Source organism: Microchirus variegatus (genome assembly GCF_963457635.1).
Source record: "Microchirus variegatus genome assembly, chromosome: 12".
NCBI classification, from domain to species: Eukaryota; Metazoa; Chordata; class Actinopteri; order Pleuronectiformes; family Soleidae; genus Microchirus; species Microchirus variegatus.
The window spans coordinates 12,196,136-12,212,116 of NC_139813.1; the positions used below are offsets into that span (position 1 = coordinate 12,196,136).

Genomic DNA, 15,981 nt, shown 5'->3' on the forward strand with positions numbered 1-15,981 from the left:
ACAACACTGTTACTCAAACTAAACTGTTGCGTGCACCTGCTCTGAGAATGACATCATTCCAAGTTTTTCCTCATAAGCCTGATCCCCTGCGTCTCACCCACTCCAAAGCCTGGGGCCACTGGGTTTTGCCTCGGACGCAAGGAGGCGCTAGATCACTTCAGGCATCGATCCTGTCCCCTGCATTGACTTGCACAATTTGAAACCAGACGTGCCACTCATTCAGATCCCCCTCGCTCAACCAGCACTCCCCCCACCACCCTTTTCTACGCGTCTTCTCTCTGGCTGTGTGTCGCTCAGTCAGTCCAGTCCGGCAGTGTACCCGCTCTGCTGCGCCTGCGTCCGCCTCCACTGCTCTCCAAAGCCGAGACGCGCCACCGCCGCCGTCAGTGCGGGCATGTCATACTGGCAGCAGCAGCAGCAGCACTAGTGGGCTTCCGCCAGCCTGCTTTGGAGCAGATTACAAGAGGAGAGGAAGATCAAATAAGAGCAGAAGAGAGTGAAGTGACTCATTTCTACCCCCAGCCGTGCGTCGAGAAGAGCCGATGAGTCAATGGCAGGGGCACAGCCTGGAGTTCATGCGCTGCAGCTCAAGCCAGTGTCCGTGCCCGAGAGCCTGAGAAAGGGCAACAAATTTATGAAATGGGATGATGTAAGTAATGGCGAAAAAGACCGGCAGGGCATTTCCATTTTTCTTTTTTCTTTTTTTGTTCCAATGTCCGATCGTTTCTGCATGATTTCTTTGCATGCATGTTCCGCCACTGGTGGACTGTTTATGACAAAATCCATAGGTTACTCATGCAACAGTAGTGGAGTGTCTGACAGTGGCTCGCTGGTTAACATGCAACAGCTGTAGTGTCAGTTGGCATGTGCGTGTTTACAATAACGTGTCTCCTGTGTGTAAGTGCGTGTGCACGTGCGTGTGTGTGTGTGAGAATGTATGCGCGCGCCGCTCATTAAATCAAATTAAACATTTGCATGGGAGCTCGCCCCTCCCCCTTCACTGGGAGCCTTTTATCAATTAAATACAATTAATTAGTGTTTCACAGCTGTGTAACTACCAGGCAGGACTTCAACAACCATTGTGTTATTTCCTCCCTTCCTTTTATTTCGTTATCACTCTTCCATAGTTATGACAGTCTACAGCTGTAGTGAAATGACCTTGATTAAAATTGATCGCACAGTGTGAAAACCTAATAGTTGTGACCTATTTACAGACAACTGCACCTTTCCCAACAACAACAACAACAACAACAACAACACCACCAACTACTCATCACATCCTTGTTAACCATCCTTTTATTTTTACACATCCAATAGACAATGATCATATATCAGTTACTCTTTAAACATAACACTATTGACCTGGTTGGATTGTATAATTTGTCAATATAATAGCTTTTTATATTCCGTAAGAATCTTTTCTGTAATTTATCTCTACATGCTCGAGTGGAATAACTGCTTGAATTCCTCAGGTCTCTGTAGCAGGTTTATTGTGAGAGAATCGGAATATGAGCACAGCCATAATTAAGTAGTGGTTTTGTTTTGAAAATGAAATTCTCACCTGTGATTGTTGTGCACGATAATATCGCATCACCATATTGGATTTAAAATGGATTATCGAATGTGGGCAAACACGCCCCCTGATAATGAATAATGACTCAAACAGAAGGCTGAATTAAGAAAAGCCATATCTACATCTGCTATGATATGAATATGCAAAATCTTATGTTAATTACGCAACAGAAGAGACTAAATGACATCTGCAATTAGGTGAAAGGGGAAAGCGCGTATTTTTCAAAAAGTCAAAAAGTCCAATATCAAAAGAATTATTACTGCTGCAGTATTGTTTTCTGTTTGGTCTTGTGAAAAGAAACAATGGAATATTATTTGTTTTTCGGTGACTCTGTCAAGCAATACTATCAGACTTGTCTGAGGGAGCAATTTTTGTGTGTATACAGCAGCAGTGCAGGGGCAGGTGGGAGCATGTGATGGGATATGTTTACCCCATCAGACTGCTGAATGACCGGGTTTTTTTTAATAGTATAATTCACTTCTGAAACTTCTGGGGGGCGTTTCTTTGTATTTCCATCATACTCAAAGTTTACTGGCATTTAATTTTACTGGTACAATGATGCTCCGTTTCCTCCTGCTGACTTTGACTTGAAACAAATCACTCACTGTGTGCAGCACAGGAATGTTGCTAGGCGACTCAAGATCTAAACACCACTATACTGACAAACAGAGAGTTGTGTGTGTGTGTGGAGTTGATAAACTTAATTAGTATTGTGTGAACTCATTTGACAATGGTTTGAATCTAATTTGTTTATATTCAAAAGTTTCACACTACAGTTATTTTAAACAAACTTTGTGTTAGTCACTGTTTACCGTAGCAATTCAAGATTTGATAATGAATGTGTTGTTTCTAAAGGTAATATTTCAAATAATAAAAGAAAGGAAACGTTTGAATTCCCAGAGATCAGGTTCAGCAGCGTGAAGGTGGTCAGTAAACACATGATGAACAGGAAATAATCGACACTTGCACACTTATCACTCTGTCAATCATCAATCTCAAGCCTAAGTTACACTCTGAGTATTTCCTTAACTTGTGATTGTTAGTGCGTGCTCACCCTGTCACAGCACTTCGGTTGACATGCTGTGAAAAGGGAGTGTGTCTGGTGTGAGTCTGTTTCCTCCACCAGCTGCGTTTGTGCACTGCAGGTTGTACATGAGGGCCATATCTCCAGAACCAACTGCCCGCCAGGCTTTTCCTGCAAAAAATACACTCTCTCTAACACACACACACACACCCATACACACAGATACTTGCTGTTTTATTTCCCACTCCTTCCTTCCTCTCTGTAGGATTTCATGGAAAGAATCACAGACACAAAAGAGAGAGAGAATCAGAACCAAATACGTTGTCAATTTAAAAAGAAAGTTAGGATTAAATCCAACCTCTCTGTGAATGTGTGTGAGTTGCTTTAGTTCAGTGCTTTCTGTGTAGATTCTCATTCATTCAGAAATGTCTTTGAATCAGGTGCAACTGAATGTGTAGATTCGAATCTTCTCATGGCACATCTCAGGAAGGCCTTGAAGGCATCAGTGTATTTTGCACAGGTGAAATGATTAGATTTTGGTGATCAAAGATCAATATTTGTGGCAAATTAACAAGACAATGTGACAGTTTATATCCAAACAATGAAGGCTTAACATAATTGTTGCAAATGAATGATTTGTGACAGCACTTTTCTGGCTATTTGGGACTGTGGTTGTGAATTTCCTGTAACCTGACTGTTTGGCAGAGGCATACAAACCTGAGGCAGTTCATATTTTTCTTTTTTCTCTGGGAAAAAAAAGCACACATTTTATGACACTGCTGAATATTTAGAGACAAAAAGTGTGTGAAGTTCTATTTACTGAGTAAAGATGACACACCTGTTTCATGAACAACAACCACAAGTCTTCAGGAGAAGAGAAGTGCAGACATCGGCACACAGTGCTCGGTGGTTGACTGTTGAAAAAGAAAAGAGGAACAATCAGAAAACCTCTTGAAATATTTGCAAGTCCTAGACCTTCTCAAGCCAACAATTTTTATTTCCCACAAACCACAAAACACTGGGCTGTGTTGGGGTAGAGGAAAACAAATCTTGATACCTACATAGATTGTAATATTTGCTTGATGATTATTTGTCTTGCTTGCACTGATATAATGTTGTTTTTCCAAATTATGTAATTATAGTATTTGTATCAGTGAACGTTTTCAAGAAAAAAACAGAAATGCGATGCAATGAAGACGCATCGATCATTATTCTATAATCAAATCAAAGCCCTCTGAATCAGAATTGAATTATAGGAAATTGTGAAATTACCCAGAGCCATACAATTTCTACCCCTAATATTTTGTACTTTTGTTGCTGCCACTTGCAGATGACTTGCTGCTGCTGGAGCTCATGAAATAGCTGGTATATAAAACACTGCCTGGTTGTGTTATTATTTGTCAAACAGTGGCACATTCAGCACCAAATGGTTGCTTTCTTTTAAGAGAGCAGAGAATAGACAGACATCCAAGTCTTTACGCCTTTAGTTCAAGATCACTGCCAGATTAGAAATATGTAGATGATAAGGCTGGGTCCACGTAAACAGACTTTGGTAATCTTATGATTATATAAGGCTCTTTTGGTTTGATGCGTGTTGAAAGGGATATTATGAGGCACCACAGGGGAGCTTGAAATCCCGTTAAAAGTTATGAGATGTGTCATTAGCATACGGAGCAAAAGTGCGCCGAGTTAAAATCTCCTCTTTTACACATCCCCTCAGGTGATGGCTAATGATAAAGGCAGTTCACTGAAAATGGCAGCATCCTCTGCCTGGGACTGATTCCCTCAGGGCACGCAAACTTTTGCAAGTCGGTCAATAAATTGATTTAAATGTAGCCAAAGCGCAAGGCCTCACCACTATTTAATGTCTCCCCATTAGTGACACATCGTAAAAAGCAGGATGAATCTCAGCAAATCAATTTAAAGTCTAATCTACAATGTTATTAGTAGTTGTGTTTTTGTATATGCAGACCCATGAGGAGATCTTTAAGGTACATAATGTCTTAATGTGTAAGTAGTGGTCACTGTGGAGAGTATGGCCATTAGCATAGAGGCTGGTAAGAATAAACGCTCCTGCATCATTAGGCAGATTCCTGGTGCTTTCAAGCCTTCTTCCCTTCCATCTGACATCAAAAATAATCCAATCAATCACTGCATCTCGGCCATGACGTGAATTCATGACTTATTGTCCCTGACTATGTTTGGTTTAATCAGTTTTAATCATCGTTTTCTTGGAGTAACCGAATTGATGGTGGACGGGAAAGATAAATGTTTATCTGTAAAACTGTAACAAAAAAATAATTGGAAGAGTGTAGCTTGAGGAGAAATCAGCAATGAGGTGCTGCAGTTGTTATGAGATGTTGTTTGTATGAACATGTGCTTTTTATACTTCCCCCTAAGCGGTAAGTACTGTGTGTGTGTATGTTTGCGTATGCATTGTTGCATTTGCTCAATGGTTTGAGCTGCAAATGCTGTCTGTCAACCAAGCCTGCGAAGATTGTGCAGCTGTGTGAACACGACCAAAACGATTCCTCTTGTGTCTCCAGTAGATTCCATGGGAATGGTGGGTTGCCATAGCGAACATCACTGTAGCAAATGTCTCTGATGCGACAGCTCACCATTTCCAGCGCTGAATGAGTCGTCTCGTTTACTTTCCACTTGCTTCTCTTTTCCCCTCTTTCGCTTTCATTCTGTCATTTTAATTTCTCCACGGGTTCATAAAGAGAGTGGGTTTCACAATTGGTCTGTCATGGAGCAGGTGTTTCAGGCTCCATAAACTGCAACTGTCTTACTTAGGCAGTGTGAAATGATTTCAGCGTACTAATGGTTCTCTACACCTCCACACAGGCATCTCTGCTGTTTACCAGCCACCAGCTCAACCCTTTAATGATATCTTGCATGGCAGGTCGAATAGGGTCGCACAAATACAACAGACGTGTTGCAGATGAAAAAAACATTAGCTCCCGGTCCCAATGCTGTGATAGGGACATCATTAGAAGCCTCATGAGGGCACTTTGAAGATTTTCTGTACAGCAAATGCCGTTTCTATCACTTTGATCTCACAGCGATGGCTGATGGAGGGACACAATGTGCTACTGTTCAGCTGAACCATTGCCACCATGGGCACAGAGGAAATATGCAAAAGGCTCTTTCTTTTTATAGAAGCATCCAATAATATCTGGCATTGCTATGTATGCCTCGGGGTCAAACTGTGTGCTTAATGTGTTAGCATGTGTGTGGCGGGAAGGATTAAAAAAAAATCTACAGTGAAACAACCATTAGTTCATGTTTTCAGTCGCTTCTAATATATGCAAGCACATAAGAACACACTGCATGTACGCACACATACCCCTGGCACTCACACCCCAGCCTATTTGGTCATTTGTGGCGATGCCAGGTCGTGCTATGGAAAGCACCCTAGAAGGAGAGAACTGAGTGCACTCGTCACAACGTAAACAGCACCTGTGGTGCCATTGCAGATAATGGCATGCATATGGTTTTACAAAAGCTACACACTAAGAAATGAATGCATTCATTTACCCAGAACATTTTCTGCTGTACACACACATAACCATTTACCCATGTAGAAACTACATTCATGAGCTATGTACAGATTAACAGATGGTACAGATGGTATTACCTAATACCATTTTTGTATGTGTCATTTTTACATAAGTTAATATGTTGATCTCCCAAAGGGGAAATTCAGCAACAGTAGCTATCACAGTGGATTTGTGGGTGAGATTTAGCTGTAGAAGATGGTACTCTTACCACATTGTTGTTTGATTTTGCTGTCTTGCCGCCACATGTCAAAGGCACCAGCATTCGGAGCATGTGTATGACTGTTCTCACTCTTGTTGAATTGGCCACATATTGGATAAATATCTGACCTATGACCACATACTGAAGTGACACAATTCTGATCTGAAAATTGGAATTGGTCAGGTTTTTGAGACCACACAGCCCTAGAAAAGAAAAAACACACAGACTCTGTTGTCTTGTCTAACAATGTATTTTCCCTTGTTTTCCTGTAGGATTCTACCACTGTGACCCCAGTGACTCTAACAGTTGACCCCAAAGGCTACTTCCTGTATTGGACTGACCAGAACAAGGTGAGACACCACACCACAATGAGCACCTAAAAGAATGTGTAACCCTGAACCTAATCCTCATAAAAGGCACTTTTCTGTCATAATTCTTTTATGCTGCCCTACATAGTTGAAGATAAAAATCACACCACAGGCGACTTCTTCCCCTGCAAACATTCATTCATTATCACAGCAGCAGTAATCCTTTGCTTCCTTGCCAGTTTAGAAATGTTTAACAACAAATTAGCAGTGGTGTGTTTGCACATAGTCTATGTGATTGACCAACACAGTGCACTGTCAGAAAGCTTGCACTGCACTGCACTATGGTAAAGGTAAAGCCAGGACTATATGTTTTGCTATTCTTCATTCATATTTCTCCCTGAGCGCTTTATATAGCCTGCAGCCACTGATGCACTCACGGTCGTCTTAGTGAGGAAGTCTGAATCTTCCCCCAGTGGGTTTGTTAGAATGAATGCTTTTAGTAGTGAAGGAAGTAAATCCAGGAATAAATTTAGGTGCACGGAGCTTTAGCGTCATTCGACTTGTTAAAGCCCGGCTGAGTAAGATACCAAAGAAAAAAAACAAACTACTGTCTGTTTGGTTATCTCCAGTCAATGTGAAAACGACTTAACCCTCCCACTTTGTTGTCAGCAGCATAGAATCTGTATACAATATAATCTTCTCTCACAATGAGGTCAGCCAGCCGGAAACTATCTGAATTTCCACACCATTTAAATCGTGTTGCACTGGAACGTTCCCGTGCTTTAGGAAAGCAATTAATTCTACCCACAAGGATATCATTTATCTACATGTCTCACAGGAAGTTGCTAGAAACTACCCAAGTTTATCTACCGCTGCCATCCGATCCATTAATAATTACCATGGCAACACCAAAAGAATTTGTGCCGGCCACATGAGGTGGGCAAGCTGTAATCATTACAGCTATGTTTGTTATGAAAAGACTTTGTATCTGAGATGAAGAAAAGACACAGACCCACACAAGATCAAATATTGACACATTGTGATTCTTTACAGGCTACTTTCAGTGTCTTTTGTCTTTGATTTGCTAGTTGTTGCCATTTTTAAAACGTGTGCATCATCACTTCGACCCATCTTCCATTCATAATCTATGTAGCACACCAGGAAGCAAGGTTTAGCTTCTGAAAAAAGCAGTTCTGAAAGAAAGGGGACAGAAATCTGAACTGCTGCACCTGAAGTGCTTAACATGACACCTGTGAGAATATGCCATAGTGCATTGTGCTTTGTCTTTACTTAGCTTATGGCTTTCATAATAGCAGGAAAAAAGTTGTGATTTTTAAGTTAACAGATACTGTAAGACAAAACTTATCCTGTTGAGTGCTTGCTCTCCGTTTAAGTGTTATTATTATTATTTGTCTTTTCTGCAAATGTATATTTGAGTGCATCTCAGCCAGTCCAGCGTAGCTATTCTTCAAAAAAACCAATCCAGCTCCAAACAGCTTGACGAGCATAATGTGCTTCTGTTCTATTTGTGTGTATAACTGTTAGAGGTAGACTAATTAATAGCCATCATTGATTTTATGTTTGCCCAGATGAGGATATTTCACTGGAGCCATGCAAGAGTAAAGACAGGAGTGCTGACCGAGACTTTACCCCCATACACACACCTCTGCGCACAAACACACACATAAGCACGTCATTTATGAGTGTGCTGCTTCTACTGTTTGGTAGAGCTTATTAAGTTGGCAGCCTACTATAAATAATACGCTATGTGTGGAAAAAGAGGGGTTGCCTCCAAGGCCTATGTACAGTTTTAATAAGCAGTCAATAAGGAAGGACTAAGATAAGACGCAGACTGACAGAAAGAAATACAAGGTGCATATTTGATGCCTCGTTTGCTTATGAATGCGGAAAAGTGTGTGTCGGTGACAGGAGTCAACAAGGGCTGAGTGTCATTTTCCATCAGAGAAAATTGAGAGAGCCTCTTTGGCATCCATTTGTCATTATTTCCGGTGTCTTTGACATAAAGGAAGGTTTTTGAATGGCAAAGCTTTTGTCTGTGTGTGTGTGTGTACATGTGGGACTGTCTGTTCTCTCTCTCAACATTGACAGCAGTCGTGCTGCACACATAATAATTCGAACTGATGTCAAGCACGGCCCGGACAAATCTCTATTAGGGCATAAAGAAAGGCAAACCCTAGTGTATATTACATAATCAATGGAAAACAGTGTGTGTTTATGAAGATGTCTGCTCTTGTGTTTTTGCTCAAGTTTATGCATGATGTGGCCGCACATCTGTTCAACAGACCAATTTAAACAAGCTACAATGCTCTGTGCAGTTGTTCTGTGTTTGTTAGAGACCCAGTCTGATGGCCTGCAGAGTAAAAGCATTCCTCAGATTCTTCAGGAGCACAGCAGAACTGTAGTCAGTGTGCCCGCCGTGCTCACTTTCAAACACACACGGTCACTGATGGACACAGTTTCCTTGCTCTTGTCAGACTGACTATTTCCTGGAGGCCTTGCTTAAGGATTCTCTCTGTGATAGAGAGAAAAAGCAATTTTTATTCATTACTTTACTTTATTTATCCAGTATGATGAATTATTTATGAACTCATCCTGGGTAAAATTCCACGTTCAGTCATGAATCTGATTTCTTTGGACTTGACGCGACAAAATCGAAACAGACAGCTCAACCTTGACTTTAATATCAAATACTCGTGACTCACCTTTGACTTAGAATAACTTAAATTCCTGCTGAAAGTCACTGATTAAAACTAATGATGCCAGATACTTTTTTAAATCAGTCCAATCAAAGCTAATTAGATTGCATGAGCAGAAGGGAAAGGTGTTTTCAGCAGTGCACGTCAGTGGTAATTAGTTAACTTTGTGTGAAATCAGACTGTAAACAAACGTGAAATCAATAAGCCCTTGACACAGTCAGTGCTGGAATTGATTATTAATCCAAGCTTTGTTGGCATTAATATTACATTTGAGAATCAATAAATAATTGACATGTCTGACATAAGCTAAATAATAATAATATAATTTGCACATTGCAGTGTAGGCCTCCATAAAACGAGTAAAGGCCACATTATACTTCTACATTTACGTAATGCATTATCCAACTGCGTAACCACGGAGACCCCTCAAGCCTTCATGGTTCTCCGTCGTGGTGCCGGATATGCACTGCAATTTCCCGCCCGATCAGTAGGGGTCACTAGGCAAGGTTCTTGTAATTCTGGCTACAGTGAGCAATGGTGTCCGAGAGAGAAAGGCTGTTGTTGTTGTTGTTGTTGCAGCTGAATAACATTGAAACAGTGATTTGAGGCAAGAAGTTAGCCATTTAGAGTCTAAACATGAGGTTAGTGTGTTGAGATATGACGTATTTATAGTTTGGTAGCGACGTTGTCAGCGGTGATCAGCTCCTCCACTGTGGACGCTCGGTGCGCACAGTGGCCGGCGCAGAGCAGCGTTATCTAGGCCTGTCCTGAGGACCAATCGCAGCCCTTGCCGTCTCAGTTGTACCTTGACGGAGTGACGGACACTAAAAAAATATTTCATGCACCCGGAGACGCCGTAGAGGGGTCATCGACGTAGAGCACTTTATGGAGGAGTATACATTGGGCTTAAAAGAAGTATACGTTCTGAAATTACATACAAAAAAGTTGTTTGCCGACCATCAAGACCAGGAAACAAAACCTGTCAACTCAACCCTGTAAAATTAAAACAATGGCTAAAGAAAATCTTTTGTCCTTATTATCTTTTGGAAAGTTGTCATTGTGTCAGTTTCCTCTTTTTTCTCTTCAAGTGGGAGCAGTGATCAGAGAAAAAAAGAAGTGAGAAAAAAAGCACATTTTGCACTAATGAGGGGTTTCTCTTTGAGAACAAGCATCGAATCCGTCAGTGGAAACACAGTTATTGAGACAGAGAGACAAGTTCCTCTGTCAGACTCTGATCCATCAGTGGATTTCAGCCATGTTTTAAGATGAGAAAGCCAAAGATTAGTTGTGAACACATTGCCAGATCTCTTTAAGTTTGTTGTTTATTGCCTTTTCTTTCTGGTTTTCTTTACAGTCCATGACTCGAGACTTAAGAAGGATTCCTCCAGTTTCATCACAAGGCTTTTTATAGAAGTCACGCTAAGTTGTGCAAACGATTCGGCCTCGGCTTTAATGAGCTTGTATTTTGAGAAAGACTTGTCGGAACACTAACATGATACTCTCATTGATTTCTGATAGTCTGTCTGGGCAACCGTGGTGACTTAACAATAGCAGCAGCAGCTGACAAGATGATTTAAGGCATCCTGGTTTCAGAGATAAGTTTAATCTGTTCTTTCACTTCACCCCTATCACTGGTGGACTCTTACCAAAAGGGCAGATTTAAGATGAGGAAGTTATTAAAGTTAATGTAGCTCTCCTTCCCCTTTGGGTAAAAACTGTGTGGATTCTAGTGTGAGTGGTTGTGGGATGCCAGTGAAACCAATGGGAGCTCATCTATCAAGGAGAGTGGTTGCTATCAACAAATCATTTGTGATTCTATGAAGGGCTGTGAAACCAGATTGGAGCTCTTCAGACAGGATATTTAACAACGATTGATATGAACCTGGGCTGCAGATGTTCTCCAATTAATTGGAAATTGGTCTGAAGTTATTGTGGTTGTTTGGATCTGTACCAGGTTTCTTCAGTATAGGAGGTATGGCAGCTGTTTTGAGAGTTGATGGAGCCTACCCAGACGCCACAGAGGAGTGGATGCTGTCAGGAATAAGACAGGATAAGTAGGGAAGACAGACTTTTGACCAGCTGATTTGGCAGGGGATTTAACTGACAGGTGGAAGATTTTGATTTTTAAATAAGGCAAGATATTTTAATTACACTTGGGAGTTTAAAAGTGGAAAAAGGAGCGAAAGAGGGATTAGAAGGAACTGTATTAAGTGTACCAGATGCTGAATGGGATAAATAGGTTTATTTGGCGAAATCCTTCAATTTTAGCATTTAAAAAAGACAAGGTGTGACAGTGGACAGACGAGTGCATACACGTAGCTTAAAGTGACACACGCACACACATTAACAGTTGTACAAGTAGCAGCCAACTCAATACGCACATCCTCAAACATGCAGTTACACATGTAGCACGTACACTAACATTCCTATAATGTCCAACCAGGAACAGGTGCTTCTTTAGAAGGTTAAAAATAACTTCTCTTCTTATTGGTTGAGCCTGTTTTCAGTGGGAGGAGCTTTGCAACACTGCGAGGTGGACTGACTCACTCAAATGAACAGCCTTTTGGTTTTGTTGCCATGGTTGCCATGCAGCAGCACACACCTTGGAAATGTCACATTCTTCTTTGCCCCCCGTGCTTATATTCTGAGAATGTAGATACTCTGAAACTGATATCATTGTTTCCTTGTGTGTCATTTGTTTGTGCGTGTTCGGCAGCTGTGGTTATAACAAAAGGTTAAATGCTTTCTCCTGGGAGATTTGTGTTTCAGCAGTGGGCAGTCACAGCAGGACAAGCACTCAGTATATGGCCTTGAAACGATGTTCAGAGGTGAAAGACACTTCAACCCAGGCCATATCCAGATCGTGCTATTTTGCAGCGAGTGAATGTGTGATATTTATGAATGAGCCTTGTATTGAACCGAATCAAGAGCATGAGTAAGGCTGTCTGGGTTTGGCCTGCTACCCACTGTATACACATAAACAAACACACACCTTTCTCTCTCTCTGCTTTGTCATTGTGGAGTTCACACATCCGATTCCCCCGACACAGCAATTTTCTGTGATTACCAGCTGCTGCTGCTACTCCAGCCTTCGTCAGCACTATATCGGCGTGAAAGACAAAGCAAAAAAGTGCAACCTATCTACTAAAAGTGAATTGCGACCTCTGCCAAGTTTTAGCTTAGTGCGCAGAAGCCCTTTTTCCGGCTGTACCCTTGCTGAGAGAAAGAGATGAAGGGAGTGTGAGAGATAATGAAGAAAAGAAAGGACAAAAATGATGATCAGCGAAAAGGATGACAACTGTCATGTCCTCACTTTCATGGCATATTAGTATTCTGGCAACATAAGTTAGGTTGGTGTTTTACTTTGATTGGCCTTCATGGTTCAGTGTGTAAGTTTTAGGAGGGTTTATTGGCAGGAGTTACATATACTACTCAGTATGTTTGTATAAATGTGTAACTGTGTAACTGCTTTAAGTATTTATAAGTTGTTTGGTTTTCATAGACATAGAATAAGCCATTTATATACTTTTGGCAAGGACCTTGCTTCACCTTGTCCGTACAGCAGTCCAACAGACAAAGCATGTGTCTGGCTTTTTGAAGCAGAAGCTTAACACGCAAATGGAGAACAAGATCCTCTCTGGTATGTGAAAGGACACTGTAGACTCTTTACACTTCTTGGGAAAGGGGTGGGCTAAATACTCTGTTCATTAGTTTCACTACACTCTTAAAAATAAAAGTGCTGAGTAGAACCATATAAGGTTCTTCGGCTTGTCCTCATAGGAGAACCCTTTTTGGCTCCAGGTAGAACCTTTTTATAAAGGGTTCCACCAAGAACCCTTTTTTCAGGAAAGGGGTTTTAAAGGGTTCTCTGGATATAACTGGTTCTTACTGGAACCATTAGTGTAATAACCCTGTCTTTGGGAACGGGTTTTTCAGAAGCAAATGGTTCCAGGTAGAACCTCAGCCCTTGTAGGAGAACCCTTTTTTGAACTTATTTCTAAGAGTGTATGAGTTGTCTCTAGATTTGATCTTCTGGGCCTAAAGACTGGTAAAAAGAGAGATGCTTTCTTTGCGGTAATGCCTGGATTAAGTCATTTTTATGGACTTGGACATTGATTTCCATGGCAGTTGTTAATGCTTCAAAGCTTTGAAACGTACTTAATCCAGAAAATCTGTTATCGTTATCATTTTAACCTCATGAGCAAAGGTTTGAGTGACTGCTGGTGCGGTTAATTAACAATGGACTGTGTATGAGTCTACATTAGTGACACATTAGCTGAGTTTTTGCAAGTGATGTGTTGTCTGTGTTGATTCTCATCCATCCATGTCATGGTTATCCAAAAGTCATTGAATCAGCAATGACTCCAAAGACGACTGAATTTGTAGTTTTCAAAATAACAGCTAAGTCCACTTGCTACTGATTCATTGTCTTTTGGTAAAGTCTTGTGTTATGTTAAATATATTCAGTTTATTAGAAGACATTATAAGAAGGCATGACCCTAGCTCTCTTAAACCTGGATTGAATTAATGTTACGGGTAAAACCCATGTTTGTTCGACTAGTTCATGACGCAGATCTCGGCTGTGAAAAATCTCTTTTGCAGCAGGTTTATTCAAGACATGCTTGAGCTTTACATACACATTACATACACATTATTCCAATCAAAATGCCAATTGTCACATAATTTGACAGATATAAAAACAACAAAGTTGGTGGTGCACTAAATCTTTTGCATAATAGTATATGTTCAGTATCAGTAAAGCTGAGCTTTGTGTGAAAATGTCTAATGTTCCTCTCCTACGCATTCGACTTTAAATAACATTTGTACTTTAACCCTGCTCTGTCAGGAGCAGGAGTACAATATATGATTGCTTCCTAAAATACTTTTATCTAGTTGCTCTCTTAGGGTCTTGCTTTGAAAAAATCTTTTTTTTTTCTCCTGAAGGCTGAGGAAAGTCTTTTCACACAGTGTTAAATTGCACAGAAAATATGTTCAGACAGTTGTGTTACCTGTGGTGGATATCAGGTGAGGGTCAGTTCTTACAATGAACACTGCAATGGCTAACACTCACAGATAAAGGTCAAAGCAGGCTTTTTGATATCGTCCTTAGATATTGCTGTGCAGCGCCTTTGTAGATGTTATTTATTGTTGTCCAGGGATGGTTTGGGAGAGAAAAACTGTAGTCACTCTTGTTATTGAAGAATTTAAATATTATGACATCTAAGCAGGACACTCTATGCAGTGTTTGGAGACAGCAAACCTTTCTAGAAAAGGAAAGCTTTTCCCCGAAGGCGGTTTTTATTAGGTGGCAAGCACACCAGCACTCATCCTAAAACAAGAAAATGTAAACTATCTACCTTTAAAGGTACAGTGTGTACAATTTAGCAACATTTTATGTTGGAAGTTACACTTTGCAGCTGAAGCTCCCTCCCCTCAGCCTTCACTTCCTAGTGTGCTGAAGAATCGTTGTAGCCTTTGGTGAGCAACAAAACTCCAAAGATGTTTAGTTTGTCCATTGTGGGCATCATCATAACCCTGGTCCAGAATGGCTGCCTACGTAGAGCTACCCTGGCTCCTTCTGGGGCAATGGAAAACAGGTAAATGTACTGGTTACCTTCAATTTCTGTCTAAGGGACATCATTTCACCTACATTATAGACACTGGACCTTTAAAGTAAGTTTAAAGTAGAAAAGTACACACGCACAAAGTCTTTTGTTGGAGCGGTGAGTCAAAAACAAAAAAGTGAGGTGTTAAATGATGAAAAGTTCCCAAGCTCTTTTGGACTAGCAGTTCCTGGGGGACCTCAGAGGGCTTTGTTTGCACTTGAGTTTGCTCTTCTCTTTGAATTCTGATTAGAACTTCTTTCAGGCACACATGCACAACAGAACACTGAGGATGAAGTGCAGGACATGGCTCTGTTCATTTCCTCCTCTGAGCAACTGGAGTCCATTCACAAACCGGCAGTTCCGGAAAAAGGGCTTTTGTGTCCATTTTGAGCGTTTTGGCTGCTTAGAGGCTCTGCTGCTGCCGACAATGTTCAAGGTGAATCTTGGCACTTAAGCTGAGTCTGCCAAGGTAATGGAAGTGACTTAGTGACGGCAGCAGCTTTGTCTGGGCAGCTCAGATGTGGAGCTAACACATCCTGGATTCAAGTGATAAGCTTAACCAATTATATGGCTTGTAAATGATGGTGCAGCAGCAGTGACTGAAGACTAACAGTTAATATAAGCTCACAGTCACTATCAGCGATGTACAGGAGTTAGAGTAAATAAAAGGAACACAATATCATGCAAGTCATTTTTAAATAGGAAACTTTTTCACATCTGTTTATGATGCAAGCTTGTGCTAAAGTCCTTTGAATCCTTGTGTCAAATTTGCATACGAGGGTCTCTTGATTACATTCTAATCTGCAGAGACTCTTGATCTGTCAGGTCTGGTGAGGACAATCGGTGGACTGTCATGTTCAAGTCTCTTTTTTATTTGGTTTAAATTGGTTTGAGCCACTCAAGGACATCTGTGGGCGCCAAGCCACTGTGTGTTGTCACTGTGTACATGGACTATGGGCCTGAGCTCATGAGGTCCATTCCTTTCTGTAAG

General features: G+C 41.0%; 1 protein-coding gene across 1 annotated transcript in view; it reads left to right on the forward strand.

Moving 5' to 3' along the window:
• Window positions 1-515: 515 nt before the first annotated feature.
• Window positions 516-15,981, forward strand: part of plcb1l (phospholipase C beta 1-like) — a 104,645-nt gene continuing 89,179 nt past the window's right edge. Inside the window, exons 1-2 of the mRNA XM_083898286.1 lie at window positions 516-649; window positions 6,632-6,709. Of these exons, the coding sequence (XP_083754412.1) occupies window positions 551-649; window positions 6,632-6,709 (177 nt within the window). The 5' untranslated portion in view covers window positions 516-550. The remainder of the gene's footprint in view (window positions 650-6,631; window positions 6,710-15,981) is intronic.